Raw genomic sequence first — 22,687 nt, forward strand, 5'->3', positions numbered from 1 at the left:
GATGGTAATGCAGATTTTGCCTTTTAATAGATATTTTTGCTTTAAATCTATATTCACATTGGTGGTGCTTTTTTGGCAGTCTGCTTACTTTGTTTTTATTCCAGGTTGATCCATTTATTCCTTCTGTCGATATGTCATTCCTTCTGTAGATATGGCACTTAACTTCTCCTACCTATTCAGCTGTTGGTGAAGTAACCAAGCCTATGAAAGTTTGCTTACTTGTTAGTTTAATAAAAGTGATTACAACCTTATTCCTCTTAAATCTTTATGCTATTGCAACAGTAGCAACAATAGTTTTGTAACTTGTGCTATATATGTTGATATATATTTCATTTTTGTCTATACCATTCTCAGATGTTTGACCAATCAAGACAGCTTTCTTCAGTACCTAAAGAATTAGGTGCAGCATCATCTTGTAGTCTGTTCTTGTTCTAGAGGGAAGCAAAAAAAAAAAAAAAAAAAAAAAAAAAAAGAAAAAAGAAAAAAAAAAAAAAAAAAGAAAAAAGAAAAAAAGCCCTCAGAATTGTTCTTCTTCTTTAAATGCTGCCTTAATTTAAATAATTCAGGAAAGCAGGTTGGTCCCTGCTCTGAAGAGCCTCTTAAGCAGAGAGGAGCGAAGGTGGGTGCCGTAAGGACAGCAGCTGGGACACACGTGGAGCTTGAGATGTGCTGGTGGGAAAGAACAGGATTGCCCTGTCCCTTAGCAAAGGAGACCAAATACGGACCTTTCTGGCATGAAGGTATGGCCATATTTCCCACTTCCCATGAAGGGGACATGGCACAGCTGGGGTCAGGCAACATAGGACACAGGTTTTTTCTTAGCATCGTTCAAAGGCAGTGGGAATCATTGATAGCCCAAAGGCAGCAATGAGATTGTTTTCCTGGCAGTGCTAATGAACAATGAGGAAAGCCCCCCTTAACCACATTGCTGAAGAGGAAGGGGTGGATTAAATAGACCACTTTGCAGGCTGAAATGTGTTTGAGAAAACAGCTGATGCTCTGTGCCTTCCCAGACCCTGTTTCCCTTCTCCTCCTGGCCCTCACCCCTCACCCACTTCTTTGCTTTGGAGGCAGCAGAGATCTAGCAGAGCTCTTGGATCTGGGTGCTGGGTGTCGGTGGTGATAGACTCATGCCTCACTACTGAGGCCTACCACTTACTGCAAGTACTACTCCAGGGCATACAGTGATTGATAGACCCAAAATACTGGGTATCTGTAAGTAAATATAATCACTTTCTGTGTCCAGTGAGATGAATGTGTGGTGGGACGTTTTGTAATTTAATTAAATATGATCATTTAACTAAAAATTATTCTCCAGACTGTACACCAACAGAACTGAATTAGGGTAGCCAGAGGAGCCTGAGCTCTTGACATTTCCCCATTTTGAACACTTTGCATTTCAGCCTCAGATCATTTTTGATCATAACCTATGGTTTCAAATCTGTCAAATCCTGACCTTGGCAGCTGCCTGCCCTCCCTTGTGTAGCTGCTAACAAGGTAACTCCCTTCTTTCATTGCTTATCACTTCAGTCTGCAGGACAAGTACAACACATGAAGTTACTAGAAGAAATTCACCCTTAGTTACCTTATGCAGACTTTTAAAAAGTAYTTTATGCACCATCAAAAATGCTTACTAAGTATAAAGAGGTTGCTTTCCAGGATCCTCTGATAAGTAAAAATGCACGTCTCCTCACAGTGTTTGACTGCCTTTCAACATGTAGACGCACATGTAGGGCTGTTGCCTAATAAAGCGTGCTGACCTATATTTAAACAGGTGTGTGACTTTGCAGAACTCTGCCCTGGCTGAGGGCAAGGAGATGTTTGCTGTTCGCCAGCCTGTCCCCATAGGTGGGAGCCATGTGAGAATGGGGAAGAATTGCCCCTTCCTTTCCCAGGTAGCTGGGGTGATACTCAGAAAGCTTCCTGCTTTCTGCTGTTTCGAAGATCACAAGGGAATTTGGCTTGATAAATCTGAAACYACCTCCTTTTTTCAAACTTTCCTCTGCATTGCATCTCTTCCAAGAGGTCAGAGGTTCAGGGACGCTTTTCCCTTCTTCCATCTTCCTTAAAATCACTGTGATAACTGGCTATAGGACAATCACATCTTCGGTGTTGGAAGTACAAGGGTGGAGTGCCTCTCTAGTAGTTATTCTTGGAATAATGACACACCAGGACAGTGGTATGTACCATGGATGCCTTGTGTGCATGTGTGTGCATGAACCTTTGCCACAGACTTTACCCGATGTTGTTAAACACATCCTGAGTGACCTTATTTGGACGTCCCATCCTTGTCACACTGCCCACGACTAAAGCAAACATCCTGGCTAGGCTCACCTACGTGAAATAAATGAAGTAAGCACAGCCCACTGCATCTGGGACTGCAACGTGTACTAGCGGTTTCTGCAGTGTGCTTGCCAAATGTATGGTCTTGGGTCTTCTATTTTTTCTCTTCACCTTTTCTCCATGTAGTAGATGTTTTGGAAAGCCATTTCCAGTTTTAAAAGTGCTAATTCACCTGGACAGGCAGACAATGAATATTGCAGGAGTAGCTGTTGGACACCTATCGCTGTATAATGCAGGCCGTACAGTCTTCCTGAGAAGCGCTTGTCTTTTCTTCTTGGGACTTTTCTTTCCAGGTAGATGGAAGACTGGAAGAAGCTTTCCACTCTCGTTTGCCATTTCCAAAGGAGGCAGCTTTTTACAAGTAGCTTTTAGAGACTACGGATTTCAAAATTTAACACAGTAAAGACACACATAAACAGAAAGCCCCAACATCGCATTGCACTCTGAGGAGGAAGCAAATAATGGCTTGGGCTACCCTCTTTGTAAGTATCTAAGAAGGGCCTTCTCAATGCTGCTTGTGCTGTTTTGCTCTAACTATCTCAAATGAAGGGACTTACTCTTCCTCCAGCTGAAATCACTGGCAGAACTCCCAGGTGGAGCAGGACCAGTCCCTGAGAGGCTGTGTTTTTTTTAAACAGAGAGTGCTTCCATCATTTGAAGGGTCTCAGTTTTCATAGGTGTTGTGGAATAGAGAATGGTCACAGTCTATTATGRGAGCTGCTAATACTTCCCATTGCCAAGGAAATGCTTCTTGGAGGAAGCCCAATATGGTGCACATTCCTTGGGGGACAGGAAGTCTTGGCCAGGGAGGAGCTGCTTGTCCTGCAGCCTAGGCGAGCACCTAGACTCAGTCAGCCCCGTGGATCAGCTCATAGGCTTGGTGATGGGCAGGTAAGTTGTATGTGGGCCTGGGATGACAGAAATGAGAACTAGTGGGGATCAGGGATGGGTCCTGGCATAAAAGTATGTGGGAGACAAATGATCAAGGCAGGAGGTGGAGGTGTGAGGGGGTACATCAAGAAAGTGAAGGGAGAAGGCACAAAATGGACCTCTCCATTTGTAGCTATGTGAGCTGCTGTGACTTGTCTACAAGCAAACTTTGAGGTAGTCTGCTTGAAGGTCACAAGTGGCTGAACTAAGCTCCCTTTCTCAGTATCTTCTGGCAGTAAGTTCTCCAGACAATCTGTGACTTTAAAAGTACATATATTTAAAACATGTATTTTATTTTTTCAGTGTACAACTTGTCATTTCATATAATTTACCATAAAAGTGAAAAAGATATAATGTACGATAAAAGTGAAGAAGAATTTCAAGCTAATTCTGTTCCTTCACACATACTTGTATCAGCTCTCATGCTTTTTCAACCAAAACGAGACACCACAAGTCAGTCTGTTCTCTAACATGGAGGTCGCTGCATGCTTTCACTGAATGTCTTTGGTTGTTCCTGCTACTGCCAGGATCCTAGCCTGAACACTTCAATTCAGTTCAGTTCACTCTATATAACATAAAATCCATATGCCCAGTAGTAAGAACCTGTAGCATTTGCCTATCTTTTATTTCACTATATGATCTTTTCTTCCCTCCATTGTTCTTTCCATTGTTTTCTATATACTCTAATGTCACTTAACTTAATGTTCTTGCATAATTTATCACTCGAGGTAGTAACGCTCAGCTGAAGAAGCCTGAACATCCAAATATTCAACATCCCCTGTAGGTTTAAAGTCAGCTATGGACTACAGACTCTCACTGCAGGAAAACCACTAGAGGTCACTCTAGGATATAGGACTAAATCCACCATGGCTGGCAAAGAAATGGAAAGGCATGCTGAGAAAAGCCTTCGAAGAAATAATAAATCTGTGCTGGAGGAGAGCCAGAATGACTTGGGTAGCTGCTAACTTTGAAAGTCAGTAAGATGCTATGATTTGTGCACGTGTGTGTGTGTTTGTGTCTGTGTTTTTAACCAATAAGATAATTACAATCGTCTCCCTTTCATGTGTAGGGAAGGGGAGCAAAAAGGCAAACAGCAACTTCAAAAGGTCTCCTTTTGCTACATTATAGTTTAAAGGCCRATGCTCAGCTGTTTGTGGGACATTTCAGAGTGCTTGGCCCCAGAGCATCTGCTGCCTTTCATTCCTTTTCAGTTCTTGTTTGGCCTGGAAACAAAATCAATATAAACAGAAATGTGCCCTTGGGGAACTCACATTTTCCTATACAATTTTTTTTTCAGACTTGAAACAGAAGCTTTTGATTATCCAGGGTTAAAGAGGACTTGTATTTCCTGGTGCTGTTATGTTGTTTAACATTTGACTAAGGCCTCAGAAGAAAAGGTGTGTAGGAGGGAGAGAATGATTTAAAGGATAGGGTGGTGGGAAATGCTGTAACAGAGCCAGTATTTTCAAAATCTAGAGTCTTAGCACTGAAATGGAGAGGTATGTATTACCACTTAATCAGTGGAAGTCAAGTTCAGCTGATGAAGGATACTATGGAAAAGAAAGTGGAAAAGAAAGAGTTAAAATTTAGCAGAGAGGATCCCAGCACAGTATCTGAGATGTAGTGACCAATATGGAGACAGAATTAGTCTCTCCAGTTTTATACACTTTAGAAGCATAGCACTGGAAGGAATGGTCACAAACTGATTCTTTGAGGATAATATAGTAGGCTGAAGACAAATGGTTGGTTGAAGTAAGTTCCTGAGCTGTAGTATAAAAGGATGTTGCTTTGGGTTTGTGCAGGTGTCTGGAGGAAGCAATAACAGGAAGCAGAAGGACTAGGCAGATCATCAGCAAATCTGTGAAATTTTATACAAGGAGAGATCTCTTAATGTAAAATGAGATGGGAAAGAGAGGCTGGACTTTCTGAGACCTTAGGATGGTTACTGATCATCTTTCTATCTTTTTATTTAGGTTGCTCTGGACCTCTTGTCAACTGTGCTCAAAGCAAAGCTAACCTCAAAGCTAGATCAGGTTCCTCTGGGCCTTGTTCAGTCAAGTTTTAGAAATCTCCAAGCACATTCATTGTCATGTCCCTACATCATACTCTATCTGGTGTCCTGCGTATCTCTCTCTGGTTGCTCGAGGTTCTTCTCCTTCAGAAGATACTTGATTTTTTTTCCTGTGGGTCCTTTCCAAATTTTCCAGTGCTTACAGCTGTAACAAACACAGTCCCATTGCCTCCTACTTAATCCCCAGAAAAGATTTCTTAAACAATGATTTTCTTTTTTTTATTTTTCCAAATCTTTTTTGTAAAAAAAAATCAGTATGCTGTTCACACCCCTTAAGTCCTCAAATTTCCAGCAATAATATTGGATCTAGAGATAAGTGGAAATAGTGTCTAGGTAGTCTAGTCACACCAATTTATCTCCAAAGCTTTGTACCTGCATTTTAATGATTGCACAAGTTCTATTTTTTTCTTTCTAAAGAGATAACATTTTAGAAGTAGACCTCTCTAGCATCAGATTGGTTTCAGATTCAAACAAACAAACAAAAGCCTCTCAAAATTTAAAAGATACGTTGAAACTGCAATAGATCTTGATTAAAAGATTTGAAAAGCAACTATAGAACATTTCTGAGTAATGTTTACAAACCAAACAGAGTAACATTATATTCATGAATGGCACTGAAAAAAAAAAGGAGGAATCAAAGCAAAATAAACCAGGAAAAGAACATGCAATAAACTTTTTGCTTTAGTCAAATAAAAAAAGAAAAAAGTGAATTGATTAGTTCCCAGTTATCTCCATGGATAGTGCTTTGTTTTAAATTGTGTGCTCTAAGTGTTCTGTAATATCCAATTCCTGTAGAAAGATTTTACTTTAAAAATCTATTAAGACTGAAGGTAAAAACCAGTAATTAGGGTAAAATATATTACTTATGTATTGCAGTTATCCCAAACCCAAGTGTTTTAAACTCAGAAAATTCAAAATTCAGGTTAAACTTACCTTAAAATGGCTTTTAATTACCACATGCTGTAGAAATGCAGAATTACAGCATACAAAAAAATGTGCCTGTGCACACTGGCCACTGTGCAATAAGCATATTATTAAGACTAAGCCATTTTAGTGATGCCAGACAAAGTAACTGTGATTTTTAAAGACGTATTTATTTTTTTCCTACCTCTCTGTGCTTATTGAACATGGCTATGGTGGGAAACTACTAGTCTGTTGTAGTGTTTCTTGACATCAGTGAAGCTCGTATATGACTCTGGATTCCTTTAAATCAATATGGAGACCAAACTTTGAACAAGGCAGGGCAAAGCATATAATAATGACTTTGTCTTTCCACAGGTAGCTGTGTTTGCTCACCTTTGTTCAGAAGATGTAGACTGTCTGCTGAGGTATGTCTGTGGTGGGGACACTGGGAGCAGGCTGGTGGAGACAAGGACCGACTAGATTAGATGGAAACCTGGCAATGGCTTACTTTGAATTCTGCCCCTGATTCAGGTTTTTCATCACAAAATGGATTTCCAAGAAGATTCACAACTTTCTGCAGCAACAACAGTCATTCGTGTTACCTTCTTGGCATTTGCTGCTGGCAAAGAGAGACTTGCTGCCTGTACCACATGGTGCCCTGGTTGCACAGGTTCATCTGCTGTCAGGGCACTGATCCTGTACCTAGCCCCTGCTGATCTTTGGCCAATGTTATAGCTGGCACAAGAGGGTGTCATGACAAGGCTGGTTGGGAAATTAATTCTGTTTCAAAGAAGATAAGCAGGCTACTTTTCTCATCTTTATTGAAATGTTGGACTCTCATCTAACTGCTCAGTTTTCCAGAACAAGGATTTGTTGGCTGATGATTTTCTTAAACTTAGAAATGCAATTTTTTCCCCAACATCTTGTTATTTTTATCCATTCCATTGCCCTAGTGGATGTTTTCACATGACAGAGACCACCTAGCTCACTGACTCACCCCAAACACGACTGTATCTCTTGGATCATGACCCCTTACTCCATACTGCGTTCATCAGTCAATCTCCATTTCTGGGCAATAATACCTTCATGGCAACTAAAGACCAAGTCAATATTAAGCTGAGGTCATGCATAATATTTTACAAAAGAAATTTTAGTGTTCAAAGTGGCTTATAGACCTGCATTTTGACTGTTCTAGGGATTGTTGTGGAAAACTACTCCTATTTGATGTTATCCTTGTCCTCTATTGAAATTTGCAAGTTTCTTTTCTAAAATCTGCACACAGAATGGCAACACATTCAGTCAAGCTTTGCAGAGTGTAACACACATACCTGCCCCACCCCCATCCCCTGCCCTTTTCCACCTTTTCTGCTGCTCTAGTCATTATCATTGCAAAGTACTRTTTCCTGGTATCTGACATGGAAGGGTTGCAACTTGCCCACCTAGATTCTGAAATTTGTCCTATGCTATGGTTTGTCTGTCACTGACATATCCAATACTGTTGACCTGCCTGTCTAGATAGTGTCTCATCTACAGAAGTGTATTTTTTCTCCTGATGTATTATTTCTAGGTCTTCAAGAATACTGAGAATTCACGAACACGGCCTCAATAAGAAAATCAGTTTATGCAACCATCTCCTCTTGTATTGCATTGTATGATGACTAGAAAGATGCTGCCAGCTTATTTTATTTTGGGAAATCTTATGATTTATGTGAAGTTTCTTATTTCCCAATATTACTGTTAGTCCAGCACTAGCAKTAATGCTTTTGTAGAGGGTTAACTACATGCACATAGTTATATTAAAGTGCAGATGTGTTTAACATATTTTCACTGACACACTCCAGATCAGATCAACCAAGATTATGAGATTAGAGTCCAATAAATTACCTGCGCTACTTGCTGTTCCTGTTGGCTCAGCCCGAGATCTGAAGGCCAGCTGCGTGATAGAACTACCGTGAGTCACAATAGGTGAAGGATTTATACTGTGTCTGCTACTTTGTAGTAACTGCTTGTGTTTTGACCCTATGGTAAATGTAAGTTATCCTGTCCCTACTGGGTAACAATTAAAGCGTTACTGAAAAGAAATGACGTTCTCACTGAATGACACCTATGCCAGTCATCATAATTAGCTTTCATACAATCTGTTGGGATCAGCACCAGACCTATTGCTTCTTGAATCAACTGGATGATTGGTGCTGGCCTGGTGAGCCCTGGTCAAGCCCCAGACAGAGTAACCTCATGAGAAAAAAGGCTCTGATCACCTGGAATGATTCAGAATGGATTAGTTTTCCTAAGGAATATTTAAGAAAAAAATAGGTGCTGTCCTCCAGACAGCCTCGAAACAAATATAACTGCCAACAGCTCAGTGGGTTTATACATTATCCCTGACGATATCTCATCTGATCTAGGTTGGTACGGTTGCATTGTCCTTGGGGGAGCTATTGTACTACAAGCTCTGGTCCATGAAATAGGAAGCATGCATTAAAATCAGAGATGGTAAAAAATCAATTAAAGGGACAGAAATTTAGTCCTTATCAAGGCATTTTTGTCCACACACTGTAACAAAATAACCAATAATAATATGAATGCGTGCAGTAACAGGTTGAATAATGTGTTCATATCATCCAAGGACACAGCTTGTTCAGCTCATCAGCACTTATTTGCCCCTTGGATTTTGCCCAAAAACTTTTCAGCAGACTACAGCTTCCAAAACAAACATGCTTTTGGGTTGAGCTGGATTCGGAGCTTGGCTGGAAAGAAAAAAATATCTCTGCTTGTGGCTGCATGCTTGGTTGTTTGTCTTTAGGATTTTTTTCCAGTGACATATATTTGATCACCCAGGCTAGATCACTGCTCTTAACTCTACATCCAGTTTGGATTATATGTGTGTGTGTGTGTGTGTGTGTGTGTGTGTGTGTGTGTGTATGTGTATATATATATATTAAACCTAGAGATTCCCCCACTGTTTGGCTTAGCCTCAGTCTCCCCTTAGTTATCCAAAAACTAGAAAAGATTCTTATTTCTTTCTTCACTCTTGTGCCCTGATGAGGAAACCTAATGCTGTTCTTCTTCTGCTGAGTCATTTGTGACTCTGAACCTGAGACACAAGAGCTTGTTGTTAGGTCATTTTCCCAAGGAACAATGTCTTCTATAATTAAATGCCTGGGATCTGGTTCAGTTCTCCTAATGGATGACTTCAGTGAATGATACAAGTAAAATGAAAAGAGGCAACACAAAAGAGATTTAGGGCTGTTTATTTCCTTTAATGAGTGCAACTTATGTTACGTGGCCAATACGGATCAGCACGCTCAAGTCACTAGTAGATCATGGTCTCCAAATGTCTGTCAAAGATAACAAATATCTTTTGCTTTCCTTGGCAACAGTGGGAATTGAACCGAGCATTTATTTTGAGTCCTCCAGTTAAAGAAGGACCTCCTGATCTTGTCAATCTAATTAGGTAATGAGCAAACCCAGTGGGCATCCAGGAACCCAGTGAGGAGGGTCACAGCAGCAGGGTAGCTGTTCTCCTGTCAGATAGGACCTAGTCTGCACATCTTTGGGTCTTGTCAGCTTGCTGAGCAGACTTCAAAATGCTACAATTTGCTAAAGCACTATGCGGTGGGTGGACAAAATACGTAAGGCCCCCTTGCGGGCTGTGATTAGCCCCTCATGACAGTGCATTCATTTTTGCACTCAAATAGGTTTTCATAGACACAGGCACTGGAAAAATTTCTGTCTGCTATCTTCTTTTGTATTTTTATAAATTATTGATTTTACCTTACTTCCTGCCCCACTCTCCCTTTCCTTTTCTTCCCTCAACATTCTGCATTCACTTCTCTCCAGATATTTTTCTGGGACATTTCCTTTTCTCTCTCTCCCAAAAGAAATACCAGTTGAGAGTATCCTGCTTTGTTACCTTTGCTATGAGGAACCTCTGAGCTGCTCATGGGGTTATGTTCTTAACCAGTCAGTCCAATTCAGATAAGATCATAATCAGGCCCAGAAGGCATGTCTGACGAAGGCTTTGGCCCAGCCTTCTGCAAGGCTGAATTTAGCTGACATACGACATATGACAGGATCAAGGAACTCTGTTGCTTGTGTAGCATTTTCCTGAACTGTGAGGAGCTGAGCCCAGCTCCCATCTTTGTTTTGCATTTCTCAGCATGCTTCTAAACTTTTCCCAGCTGCTGGTGATTCAGTGGCATCTTTGCTGCAGTCTCATTAATGCAGTGCAAAGACTCAGTGACCTCTGTTGAATGAGAAAAGGATCAGGAGGCAATTAAGGGCTCCTCAGGTCCTAGTGAGTCAAAACTGCATCCCAAGACTCTTGTGCTGCACCTAGAACCAGTGTTGAGAGCAAAAACTGGGTGAAATACACAAGGCAAGTATGAACCTACTTCCTCCCTTCCTCACAGCAGCCTAAACGTCAGGTGAGAGAGAGTACAGCCTGTCCCTTCAAAATCACAGTGTGTCACTCTGTCAATTCCCGTTCAATTCATATTAACAAGAAAGAAAAAATATATAAACACTAAAATGTCTCGTGTTGCTACACTTTAAGCTGGCTGGAAGTAAGAACCTTCTAGTAACTAAAACTTGATTGTTTTCTACCATAAACTTTCTTGATCTAAAAACCAAATTTTTTTTACTTCATTGAAAATAATTTTTTTCCCTTGGGAAAATGTTTGGCTATATTTTTCTTGAAATTCTGGCACAGTAGTTTCTATTCTATTGCTATTCTGCTACTATTCTGCTATTTTATTCTAAATAAAATAATTTATTGTAGAATAAAGATCTCCAAAGATCTCTAGTTCAACTCAAAGCCAGCTTCAAAACTAGAACAGGTTGCTCAGGGTCTTGTCCAGTTGAGTTTTTTAAACCTCAACCAGAATACTGTACTCAAGTTTCCAGATCCTGTGTATTAATATGACTATGTATAACTGGTTTTTAAAAGGTGAAATTGATACTACAATATACAAAATAGTATTCTCCAGAAGACTTCTTCCATCCACGAATTACAGAATTTTCCCTTAACATAAATATCTCCAAGGTTGAAGATTTTCAAAGTTTAATCTCTCCCTGAAGGCTGACTTTCCTGGTAAGTTTGAAAAGAATCCTTGCGATGATTTAATTGTCTTTCTTCCTCAAGAAAGAGAAGAAATGTCTGAAGTTTGAAAATCAAAGCTCTTCTAGAAAAAAATGGGCTGGCTTAGTCACTGGTAGAGAATTGGCTAACTCTTGTATGATGTTAGAAATTCTACTGGTGAAGTAAATTTCTCTGAAGTGTATTTCTTAACAATGTGCTTGTTTCTATGTATGTGAAGATCCCCCTTTATGTGTTTTTTTCTCCCTAAAGTGTAGTTTGAGGAGATGGCATATTACCCCCTGGCAGCAACTTGCTCAGGGCTCTCAGTGCTGCAGAGTTTCTTTTGTGGAAGACAAGCCCGAGGCTGTATCACTTTATGATCACTTATGATCCCATAGCACTATTTGTAATAATGTAGTGCTCACTGAGCTCACAGAAGAAGATGATTTCTTAATGTACTTTAAAATTGCTGTCTTTCTTTGATTTAATTTGGAAAAGGCTGCTCCTCTCGGCTTTCCTACTCAAGGTGCTCCAAGCTGCTAAAAGCATTTCTTGCCATCAGTATTTTCTGGAGCAGTTTTAGTGGGGCAATGCAATGAATCACATAATTTTATGTCTGTTAAAAGGTTCTTTGTGGCACTGACTTTAATGACCAGGATCCAGGTTTATATTTGCAAAAATCTTGGCAAATCTCTTGGTTGGAAAATGTTTAGTAAAAGTGAAGTAGTTTCATGATCAATTTATCAGTTAGTATTATGAGAAGTCGCTCATCAAAGAGATATTTGATTCTCAAATACTATGTTCTCTGGCTTCACAGTTAAAATATTGGCTCTTCTGTACAAGGATATGACAGGTACTCACATACTGAAGGACTTGAAACCTGAATCCAGTCATTACCAAAGGGTGATAGTTTCCTTTCCTCCTTGTGTCCAGGCCCATGAGACCTTACCCATTTTTGGTGTCCGAGATCTAGCTGCTAAGTAACAAAATAACCACCAAAGGGCAATAATATAAAAAACAAATAAAAGAGTACAATAATCAGTCCCAGGAGGTCTAAAGGTCATTCCACCTGCCACTAGGAGCATAGATATTAGATGGAATTTAGATACCAGAATTACATTGTGGCCCCTTCCCTTTCCTTGCCAGTKGTCTGGAGCTGTGCTGAAGCCAGGCAAATAATATGCTTGATTCCTTCCCCAGATCTTGTTTATCTACAGTGGAGATAGTGTTGCATCCCCTAGATATCAGAAAGCTCTTACTTTTCTTTATCTCCGGGGAACTGAATGCTTTGGACATCTCTGCAGCCACTTGTGCTGGTAGCAATGAGGTCCTGCAGAAAAGCTGCTTCCTCTCAATGGCAGGCCAGATGCAGCCTGTAGTATGGCCTGATGGGAAGAGGCTATCAGTTCTTTCAGAGACTTTCATATATTTTCCTATATAATAATTTATTTATAAACTCACTACCATTGCAGAGCAGTTTTTGATGGCTTCAGGAAGGTTTAATGCATTTTTGTTTTACCTGTGCTGCTCACCCTGCAGCCTTTTGACAGCTTARGGCTGGCAAGTCTATCTGGAGCTATCGACAACCCAGGGTCATCAAGCTAATGAGAACAGCACCTTCTGCTTCACATGGAGAGTGGAGCACCAGAGAAGCCAGAGCCTGAGTAAATGGGTAGATGATTTGTCCCTGCCAATGGCCTCAGGCCAGGGGATGCACAGGGCAGCCTGAATGGGGATGGAGAAGGGAGCAGAGACATGCTGGGATATTCCTCTGTTCTGCTGCTGGTACAGGGAGAGACATTTCACAGGAGCCTTTATTTTTTCAGTAACTGCTCAGAGAACAAGGCATGGAGGAAAGAAGAGACCAGAGGAAGAGGATTAGTGCAGGGAGCTGAGAGAGGTGCCTTTTTAAGCCATTCAATTAATTTTTTGCTTAAATCACATTTGTCCTTATCTATTAAAGCTTCTCCTTCCTGATAAGCATCCTACAGCTTTATAGTCCTGGGAGCAAAGTCTGGGTGAGCAGGAGTGAGCTGCCAAGGCAGGACACAAAGCGCTGAGGAAAAGGATAAGGTTGTTGTGTCACAGGATGTACCTTCAGAAACAGGCATGCCATGGCATTTCAAATGGCTTGAGATGAGGAAGAAAGCTTTGTAAATAGAGTAAAAGCCAGGCTAAACCAAGATTTTCTTGGCTCTGGACAGCAATGTGGGGTTTAGTCACCAGCTTTTCTCTCAATGTTTCCCAGAGATGATTCAGCCCCTGCGCCAAGGAGGCAGCAGAGGAGCTGTCAATGTCCCTGCGGGCACTTTGGTGGGTCTGGCCCCCTTCACCTTTCAAAAGGCAAACTGTGAAACAGGGAGCAGAAACTAATCCATTTCTGAAAGTGTTTTTAGAGGTTGTCACATGCGACCTTTCCTTAACCCCTGCAGATATACCCCTTACTACATCAAATATGCCTCTGTTTTGCTAGAGATGGACTGGTTTGCAGCAGTTTACATTAGCTGCAGGTTGTCTGGTTGTTTCTAGTCACTGTACGTGGGCCATGTGCCTTGTATGTAATATGTAATATTTCATGTATTATATGCAACAATTTATGACTTTTTTAGACAAAGGGAGTTATTACAAGGGAGCAGCCAAAATGCAAATGTAGAGAGAGGTATTTGGCCACAGTGCTGATGCTCTTACCTTTCTGAAAAGGGCTGCCAGCAATCAGAGCCTTGAAGACATGTCTACTCTGAAGTATCATGCTGGCCATTGGTTAAACAGTGCACTGGAGCTGGAAAGCAGATTCCCAGCTATTGTTTTTTAATATCTGACTTCATGTCCCACGACTGAGAGAAGTCTGTGATCGTTTCGCTAACTAAAGGACTCATTTCATGGCAGGATGGGAGTGTAGAGAGGGAAAGCAACACGTACCAACTCACTGAAATGTAGCAGGGTTTCCAAAGTACCCAACTTTGAGGCATAGTGAGGAGAATATCTTCACAGATGGCTGTAGAAAGTTGCCCTCCCAAGTCAGTTACAAGGAAGAAGAAAAAGCCATTTATAAAAAGTTTTCCTTATTTAATTAAGTAGTGGATGTGCATAGGAAATGATACATTGGAAAGATTAACAACAGGAGAGCAGCACTGGAACCTCCTCAGGTAAAAATGCACTGGAATGTGACTTGGTGAATATGACAGCTCATCTTTAATCAGATTAAAGTTTTCCTTCTTTTCTGTGAAACTTCCAATTTCTCCACAACACATGACTCTCTCTTGACTTCCAAGGGAAGAAGTCTGAAGGACTTCTATCAGCTTCTCTGGTTCAAGAGCTGAATAAAAACTGTATTTTTTTCTGAATACAGCAGCACTGAAGCAAGCAAAAAAACCCACATTATTAATAGAGATTGGGAGTCAACACACTATCGAAAGATGTATAAAAGTTTATTTAATGAATACATTAAACTATTGTGCACAGCACATATATAAAAATAAAAGCAATTTCACAAACAAGTGATTAGACAGTTTTGTGTTTCTCACAAATTTACCATCTCAATTGTGAGTTCATACTGAGTCAGAATATGAGGTATAGTTTAGTTACAAGAAAATAATGAGAACTTTGGCACCATTTTATGTGCAAAATAAAGTCTTCGAACTGAAATAGCTACTGAGGTATACAAAAGTTACTCTTCAAGTGTATGCATCTCTGCATGTTTGAGGATTATTTAAGAGACTGATTCCATTCCGATAAAGAGTGATTTCTAATGAAAGTGGATTAGATCTTAAATTGTGGGATTTGCCTATGGAGAAAGAATTCTTGTAAATTGTTATCAATTCCATCAAAGAATCCCTCATGCAAAATATGAGGAACATAGGTCAGTATGGGGCATTCGTCACAATGCTTTCAAAGCTTGTAGACCATTTCAGGATAGTGTGTTAATGCACACTAAGATGAGATATGCTTTGAAAGGGCCCTCCAACAGAACTATCTACAATAGGTTTCCTTATTTAACCCTGTGTTGGGATACTCCTTTACTTTCATGAGTGGATCTTTATATAGGCATAGAGCTATTCTTTTGAATAAGATTTTGCTTAAGAGCTTACAATATCGTACCCATAGTTCTTTTTGCCACTTCCATATGATGCACATGTAGTTTACGAATGGGAAAGTAATTTTTATTTTCTGAGCCAGCTCAGCAATTTTATTCTGAGCTGTTTAAAGTGACAGATGATCCTCCTTCTTCCATGCAAGTGATAAAGGAATGAGGAGGAGGTAGAGATTAGCTGATGAAGCATGAGGCAGAACAAAATTGGGCCAGCTCTCTGGCAAACTGTGTAACTTCTTCAACACTACCACAGCTTCTGCTGTTGTGAGTTGCCCACAGATGAATAGGTTATTTGCATATCCACAGCAATGTGTGAACACATGCCTTAATTTCTTTCATGAAGGTAGCCATGCGTTTACTTAAGAACCTCCATCAAAGTGTATAATCAATATAAAACCTGACAATGCTTCAGTACTCCACTAGTTGTGCTGGAGGAGTTTCCTGCTGACATTATCACTCCTGACAATGGCATCATCCACTGTCACTTCTGACAATGGTGTCATTCACTCTCATATTAAATAGGTCTCCTGGCACTACAGGACCTTTTCTGGATTTCAGTGTTGTCTGGCATTATCTTAACATGTAATATGAAAAAAAAACATTGATGTGAAGAGTAACTTAGCAGAGTGAATGGCAGGGCTTTCCAAATGCCCACCAAAACTGCATTCAGTGGTCTGCAGTTCTTTACAAGTTCAGTCCAATAGACTACATCAAATCAGACTTCTTGTGACCTGGTGTACTTTGTGTGTGTGTGTGTGTGTGTGTGTGTGTGTGTGTGTGTGTGTGGTTTTTTTGTGCTGTCAACCAGCATTTGCAAAACAAAGTTAGTGAGTCTGATTCTCATTTTTTATGTTGGCAGTAACATAGTTTATCAGTACTGGCAATAATAAATTATTCCAGTCCACTTTGGTTCATCCTAAGAGAGAGCAGAGTTCATCCTAAGCTAATGACACTTGTGTAAACTGTAATCAGAACAAATTTCTTCTTAACCATAGTTTCGTCTATGCTTATGTACTCTTCTATCCTTCTTCATATCTCATTTCAAAGACAATTAGGAATATAACATAAGACTACACATTACCAGCTAATGCATTTCAGCACAGCTCTGGTCCGCCTGTCTACATTGCTAGGGAATTTAGGTAAAYGTAATTGTCTGATAACTTCTGAACTTTTCTCTGACTCACTCTCCCTGCTCAAAACATCCTTTGTTTTCTCTTAAAATGCAATTCTTTCTGAAGCAAACAGCTGCACAGATAAAATGTACCAATTTGGCTTCTCCCTCCATGCTAAAGGACCAGAAAACTAAGAATTACTCTTTTCCTTTGCCATACCCAAAGTGCCCGGTTCACATACAGTAAGCAGTACTCCATTCTTTCTTCTCTTTGTTTTCACAGTGATCACTACTTACATTTGAGCAAAATAAATTCGAGTATAAATCACACAAAAGTAGYTGGAAAACTGCACCTTGTTTATAAAACAATTGTCTTGATGATTATTCAGAAAGTGTGGCTGTAGATACATCCCTGTATGTACACTCCTTGGGACAAATTTTAGGCATCTATAAGGAGATACAGTCTTTCTAGGCTAGTTTACCCCAGCTGAGGAGCTGGCTCTGACAGCATTTGTCATGCATGTCAGAAGGCTCAGGTTCTTTACAAATAGACATCCCCTGCAAATAGAATGGCATGTCAAGGCTGGACACAGGCACACTTCCTCTGGACAGGGGAGATTATCTTGCACTCAGATGTTCACTTCTGCAGCAGCATGGCCCATATATGCTGAAAATGCTCATGCTCTGACATTGCATTGAATCTAGTTTCAAATTTAGGATCACACCATCAGTGCAGGAATCCCAAGGCTTCTGGTAACTGACATTTATAGCGACTATTGAATTATGGCCTCCTAAAATATTCTTCCAAAGGCACAGAGAATGTAGCTTCACTGATGATCTGGAGGAAGGTTACCAAAATAGCAAGGCAAAGGAGTTGTGCCATTTGTGTGGCTTTTGGGAGAGATCTAGGAAATATTACATGCAGCATGCCGTGTTTCCTTGGAACTGTTCCTTTGCAAGTGATAGAAATTGGGACTATAATATAAATTCCTCTACACCAACCCACAGAAGGCATGCTTATATAGCCTCCTTCTGCCTCTCCTACCTCATTAAGCTATGATAGAGAAGAAACAAATATACTTAAAGCAGTAAATAGAAGAAGTATTCAAAACAGAGAAGCTTTCTAAAATAATCTTTTGCTGAAACCTTCATGAATTCCATGCATTTTACAGATTGCATCCTGCAGACCMGTTCTAGTTCTCAGAGGTTAATAAGGATCAGCTGAATTAAATATGTTGCCTTTAGCTATTTATATTCTGTGTGTCTGTATATAAAGGCACCTGGGCATTTAGAGACTAGGATGACTGATGCATTTAAAATATGTATCTACATAGGTACACACTCACACATCCTGTGTGTGCATATATGTATATACGTGTATATATATATATATGTGTATATATATATATATATATATTTATGCCAACAACTCCATGTGAGGAAACTCTGCAGAATCCTGCCTGAGCTAGAGGGGCTCTGGGAGAAGGACACTTTTCCATGTGGAAGTGGTGGTGGAAGTGACATGCTAGTGATCAATATAAACCAAAGCCTTTAGGAGACAAGGTATAAGTCTGTGTGAGTAGCACAGCAGGTGTGGACCGATATTCAGCTGGGGTGAACTGCTCCACACTCTGCTAAGGTAGTCATTTGAAGATTTGGCCCATGACATGGGCCCATTTGGCCCTCTCTATGAAGGGTTATGTCTGAGGTAATTAATATTAATTAATAAATAATCAATGATTGATTATGCAATTATCCACAGCCATTCAACATCTTTTGAATACATTTTTCCCTTTGCACTCCATCTTGCATTTTTATCAGTTCAGCACCAAAGAAGGCACATAGCCATATAAAATTTGTACTGAGTAGAAGAGAAGCAGCACAGTATTGCATATGCTGTGATGGATCTAGTACAAATATTCTTATCCACATATACATACATAATATATATTTATGTATGTGTATATATACACACACACACACACTCACACACACTCACACATACACACGCAATATATATATACATATATATATATATATCAATGAACAGTATAAATACTTTACCTGGGAGATTATTCCCATGTGCAAAATGGAACAATTTTTTCCTGGGGTTTATCGTTTGTTTTGCTCATGTTCATATTCTGGGCAAAAAGTGGGTCACTGTCATGGCAGGAGAAACCTTACTTCCTTTCTTCACTCGCCCATGTTTGCTGAGTGCTATGTAAGAGCCACAGTAAGCATTTGACTCATACGCATTGTAGTTATTGGGCAGCAARGTTTCCTTGAATTTGCATTCATCTTGAAAAACAGCCTGCAGAATAGAGAGAGGGGAAAAAAGAACAAATCAGGTACAATAAATATTCAGGAAAACCCAGGTGACTTTTCTTACTAATATTTTTACAGAAGAAGAACTTGCTTTAGGGTATAACAAGTGATGCCATAGTGTCTGTGTTCAACAATAGATCTCCTTCCTCAGTGCTAATTTGGTGTCAGCTTAACTCAGATGCCACCTGTCCAGCYAATGGACTGTGCACTTCCTGTTACAGAGCAAGTTAATTCATCATGAATCAGGTATTTCTCTATTCTCTTTGAAAGTAATGATTTATGTCAGCATCATGCCCTTTTGCCCAAATGACACAGGTGTATTTCACATCTCTCCTCTGCAAGACAGTCCTGTAATTTAGAAAAGAATTATATGCTTGCCATCTAAAACCTTTGGTTCTCTTACAAACAACATTCAGGGAGAACTACCTCCTCAAATAACACTTCTGAACAAGAATAACACCTCGTATTAGTATTATATCTTTCTTTTATTTAACCATTAGTGAAATATTTTATTTGATTGTCRGAGAGATATGCAGCAGGTTCTAAGCCAGGAAAACAGTCATATTTTTGTGTGTGTCACATCACTTAAACTCATGGAGAGGGAGCAAACTGGGAGAGTATGTGCAAGGGCAAACAGGAGACAGACATAAAGTGCTGATGAAAAGGGCTGCTCTAATTGCATTAAAAGGGAAATCAGAGTTATTCCGTGACATCAGAGGCCTGGCATATGAATGCCACCAGAGCTGTTGTATTTGGACGTCTTTGTAGTGCATCCATTCAATGTTTATAAGAGTTTAACTTAGGATATTGGGACATTAGGACATAATGCAAGGGAAAATGAGCATCTATTACAGCTTTTTAAAATGTCTTTAAAAACAAGGAAGACTGAACTGAAACTGAAAAAAAATGTCAAAGGGAAGGGACCAGATCTCACATTTCTTTAGAAAGACCAAGTCAGGTAAAGCATTTAGGCCTGTAGCACTTTTTAGGTGCTTGAAATTAGGTAAAGATGAAAGCAGAGAGTCTCCTAGACTGGAGCCTTAAAGTGTCCTACTTTTATCATTTATGTGAGTAGGAATCAGTAATGGTTACAGGTCCTTCGGAACATTTGATATTCTCTTAAGACGCTGAAATGCTTTGCTGCCATTACAGCTGTTTCAAAAGAAATTATGTGGTTATTTCTTGACAAAAAAGATTAATGTAGTCAGTTCCATTCATTATTTTGAGATAGACTGTTTTTGCTTACTGCCAGAGCCAGCCCCCTTCGAACATGCTTCCGAACAACTGCTGTTTTTTACTGAATGTCAAGACAAGAAGCATTGCTCAGGACTCAGAGATTAAACTGTATTCAGGCAGCCTAGCTAGCACTTTCAAGAAGAGGATGATGATGATGATTTTTCAGTATTGCTTGGATACTGTTGTTAGTAGCTATTACTGTTTTTTCACTCTTTGGGACCTGGCTCTTAAAATACTTCCCTGTGCATATGGGGATACTGTAGGGCACACTTCTTATCTATTCCTCACGATGCACTTGTTTTTGGTAGGAGGAGGCATGTGATCATGATTTTATTAATGGAAGCTAGTACAGATAGCTCTAACTGCACCTCTCCCACATGCATGTGCACGTGCACACATACACAGACTGTTTGCCTTTTAGAGCTCTGTTTTTTACAGAGCATATCTCTTCCCTTCACATATAATACAATGTTGGCATCAACAAAATGCAGCCTTACGAGAGTGTATTTGCAGCAGTGAGTCCTCTGAAGATGAGAAAAGCCATTTAATTAACCTGAACTCTTTGTAGAATATATCCATGTTCCAAGGATGCTCCCAGTACCATCTTCTTGGAAAGCTTTACAATAAGAGACCTCTAACGGCCGTGTCACTTGCTACACTGAATAGCACCGATGACAGTAGGTTGGGCAGGCTCACTGTAATTGAAGAGCTATTTTGTCTGCTTGAAATCAGAGATTTTCAGGAGAGGAAAAGAAAAAAAAAAATACTCAGGACCTTTGTAACCTTTGTTAGAGCCTTGAAAAATTATTTGCACTTGTACTCACCGTTCCATACAGCTTTCCTTTATTGTTCATTGCGATGAAGAGAGCACTTTTCACACCAAACAGGCTAACAACACCTCTCTCTACAGTGGATATTTCAAAGAGACCTAAAAGGGCAAGAAGTTAAATGTCAGCTTTATCACAGAATTTACAGCTAATCAAAGGCATTTCACATATAATTGATTTAAAACCCTAGTGAACATATCATGTTTTATTTATTAGAATTCTCTCTCAAGTCCAGAATAATAGAAGTACACAGAGAAGATTTTATTTTTTCCTACATGCCATAGAATTTTAGAATAACTTCTCTGGAATCATTTTCACATAGTGCGGATCCTTTTGCTCTCAGATCTATCAAATACTACTGGGTTCTCTAGTAGGGAAATAATTTCTCTCTGGCATGTTATGATTACAGTGTGTTTGTTACTGAGCAATAAAGAAGCATACCTTGCATTTTGAAGTCCCCTATGTTATCTTAGCTGCAAAAGATTTTATGAACTACCCTCTACAGGAAATTCAAAACCATAGGGCTAATGCTTTGCTTTTAATCTTACAGAATAGCACCTTCAGAACAARCAAATCTGGAATAGCAAGCCCCTTTGGTTATGGAGTGTCCCCCAAGTACTAATAAAAATCATTCTTTGGCACTGAGAGCTCAGTGAGACCTCCAGAATTCCAAAGGCAAACAATAAGGTAAGGACTGTAGTAAATGCAAATGCAGCAGAAAGTTTACAACCTGGTTTATCTTTTCTCATCTGTGCAGTAAAAGCAGAGTAAAAATAAATTGGTATCTAAATTTGTCCAAGCATTTGTGACATGTTTCACCCTGGAGGGTTCTAAAGCTTATTGATCCTGGAGACTTCTAAAAAGGCAACAGATGTAGCAGAGATTAATAATATCAAGTAATAACATTTGCATTCTATGAAGGGTAATTACTAGAGTTCACAGCAATTTAGTGACATCTATTCTATTTCATTTCTGGAAGCAACTCACTGTATTGGTTTTCATTGTGAACTCCGCTTATCCTTCCATCTGGGAGGATTTGAAGGTGAAACCCGATGCCCACGTTGCAGTAAAGCCTTCGCTGCCTCTTGATTCCTAGCAAATAGTCACTTTCCCAGTTCACATCTGACTTCTCCCCTGACTTCCCAGCAATGGACCTGGACAACAGAGACTGCCATCCTCTTTCCAGCAATGTGCCATTGGTTCTGCTTATAACTGGATATGTTGAAGCAATCCCAGCTAGAAAACCCAGGAGAAAGAAAGCAGGCAATGTCCGGTGAATGCTGGCTTCGCAAGACATAGTGATGAGAAGTCTTTGTGCAGTGACCATCCAGTTCACCTCCTGGGCACGTGGTCAGAATTAATGGCCCTAAAAATACCGCCCTTCTTGTTTTCCTCCCTTCAGCATGGTGGCAGAAGCTTATTTTTGGAAAGCAGATAGAGATTGCTGACATGAAACTAAAGCCTGAGAGCAGTTGGGTTGGAAGCAGAGACAGGCCAGCAGCACTCAAACTCGTGGGGACCATGTTTTGTAGATCTTGCTTGCTGGTGGGCAGCCTTAGCTATATTTGTTTGACCCATCTTTATAGTGCAGGGGCTGTCCCACCTCATATCATCACTCTGACATCAACAGCTCACCAAAGTTAAGCTTGCCATGGCTGTAACACTAACTTGCTGTCCTCCCAGGCTGGCTGAGGATTGATGAATGCTGTCATCCAAGACCGGCGGCAGGAGTGAGTTTTCATTGGCTGTCAAATGCAAAGGGACTAAATTG

At 40.0% G+C, this 22,687-nt stretch overlaps 1 protein-coding gene across 1 annotated transcript; it reads right to left on the minus strand.

Annotated features, from left to right (window-relative positions):
• Positions 1-18,662: 18,662 nt before the first annotated feature.
• FGF6 (fibroblast growth factor 6) lies at positions 18,663-22,243 on the minus strand. The gene is made up of 3 exons (XM_085298792.1): positions 21,904-22,243; positions 20,914-21,017; positions 18,663-18,839 (listed from the first exon to the last, which is right to left on the minus strand). The coding sequence occupies exons 1-3, from the start codon at positions 22,241-22,243 to the stop codon at positions 18,663-18,665; spliced, it is 621 nt and encodes a 206-aa protein (XP_085154918.1).
• Between the last annotated feature and the right edge of the window lie 444 nt (positions 22,244-22,687).

This window comes from Rhea americana, unplaced genomic scaffold (assembly GCF_003343005.1).
Source record: "Rhea americana isolate MKP2758 unplaced genomic scaffold, rheAme1 scaffold_142, whole genome shotgun sequence".
Taxonomy (NCBI): Eukaryota; Metazoa; Chordata; class Aves; order Rheiformes; family Rheidae; genus Rhea; species Rhea americana.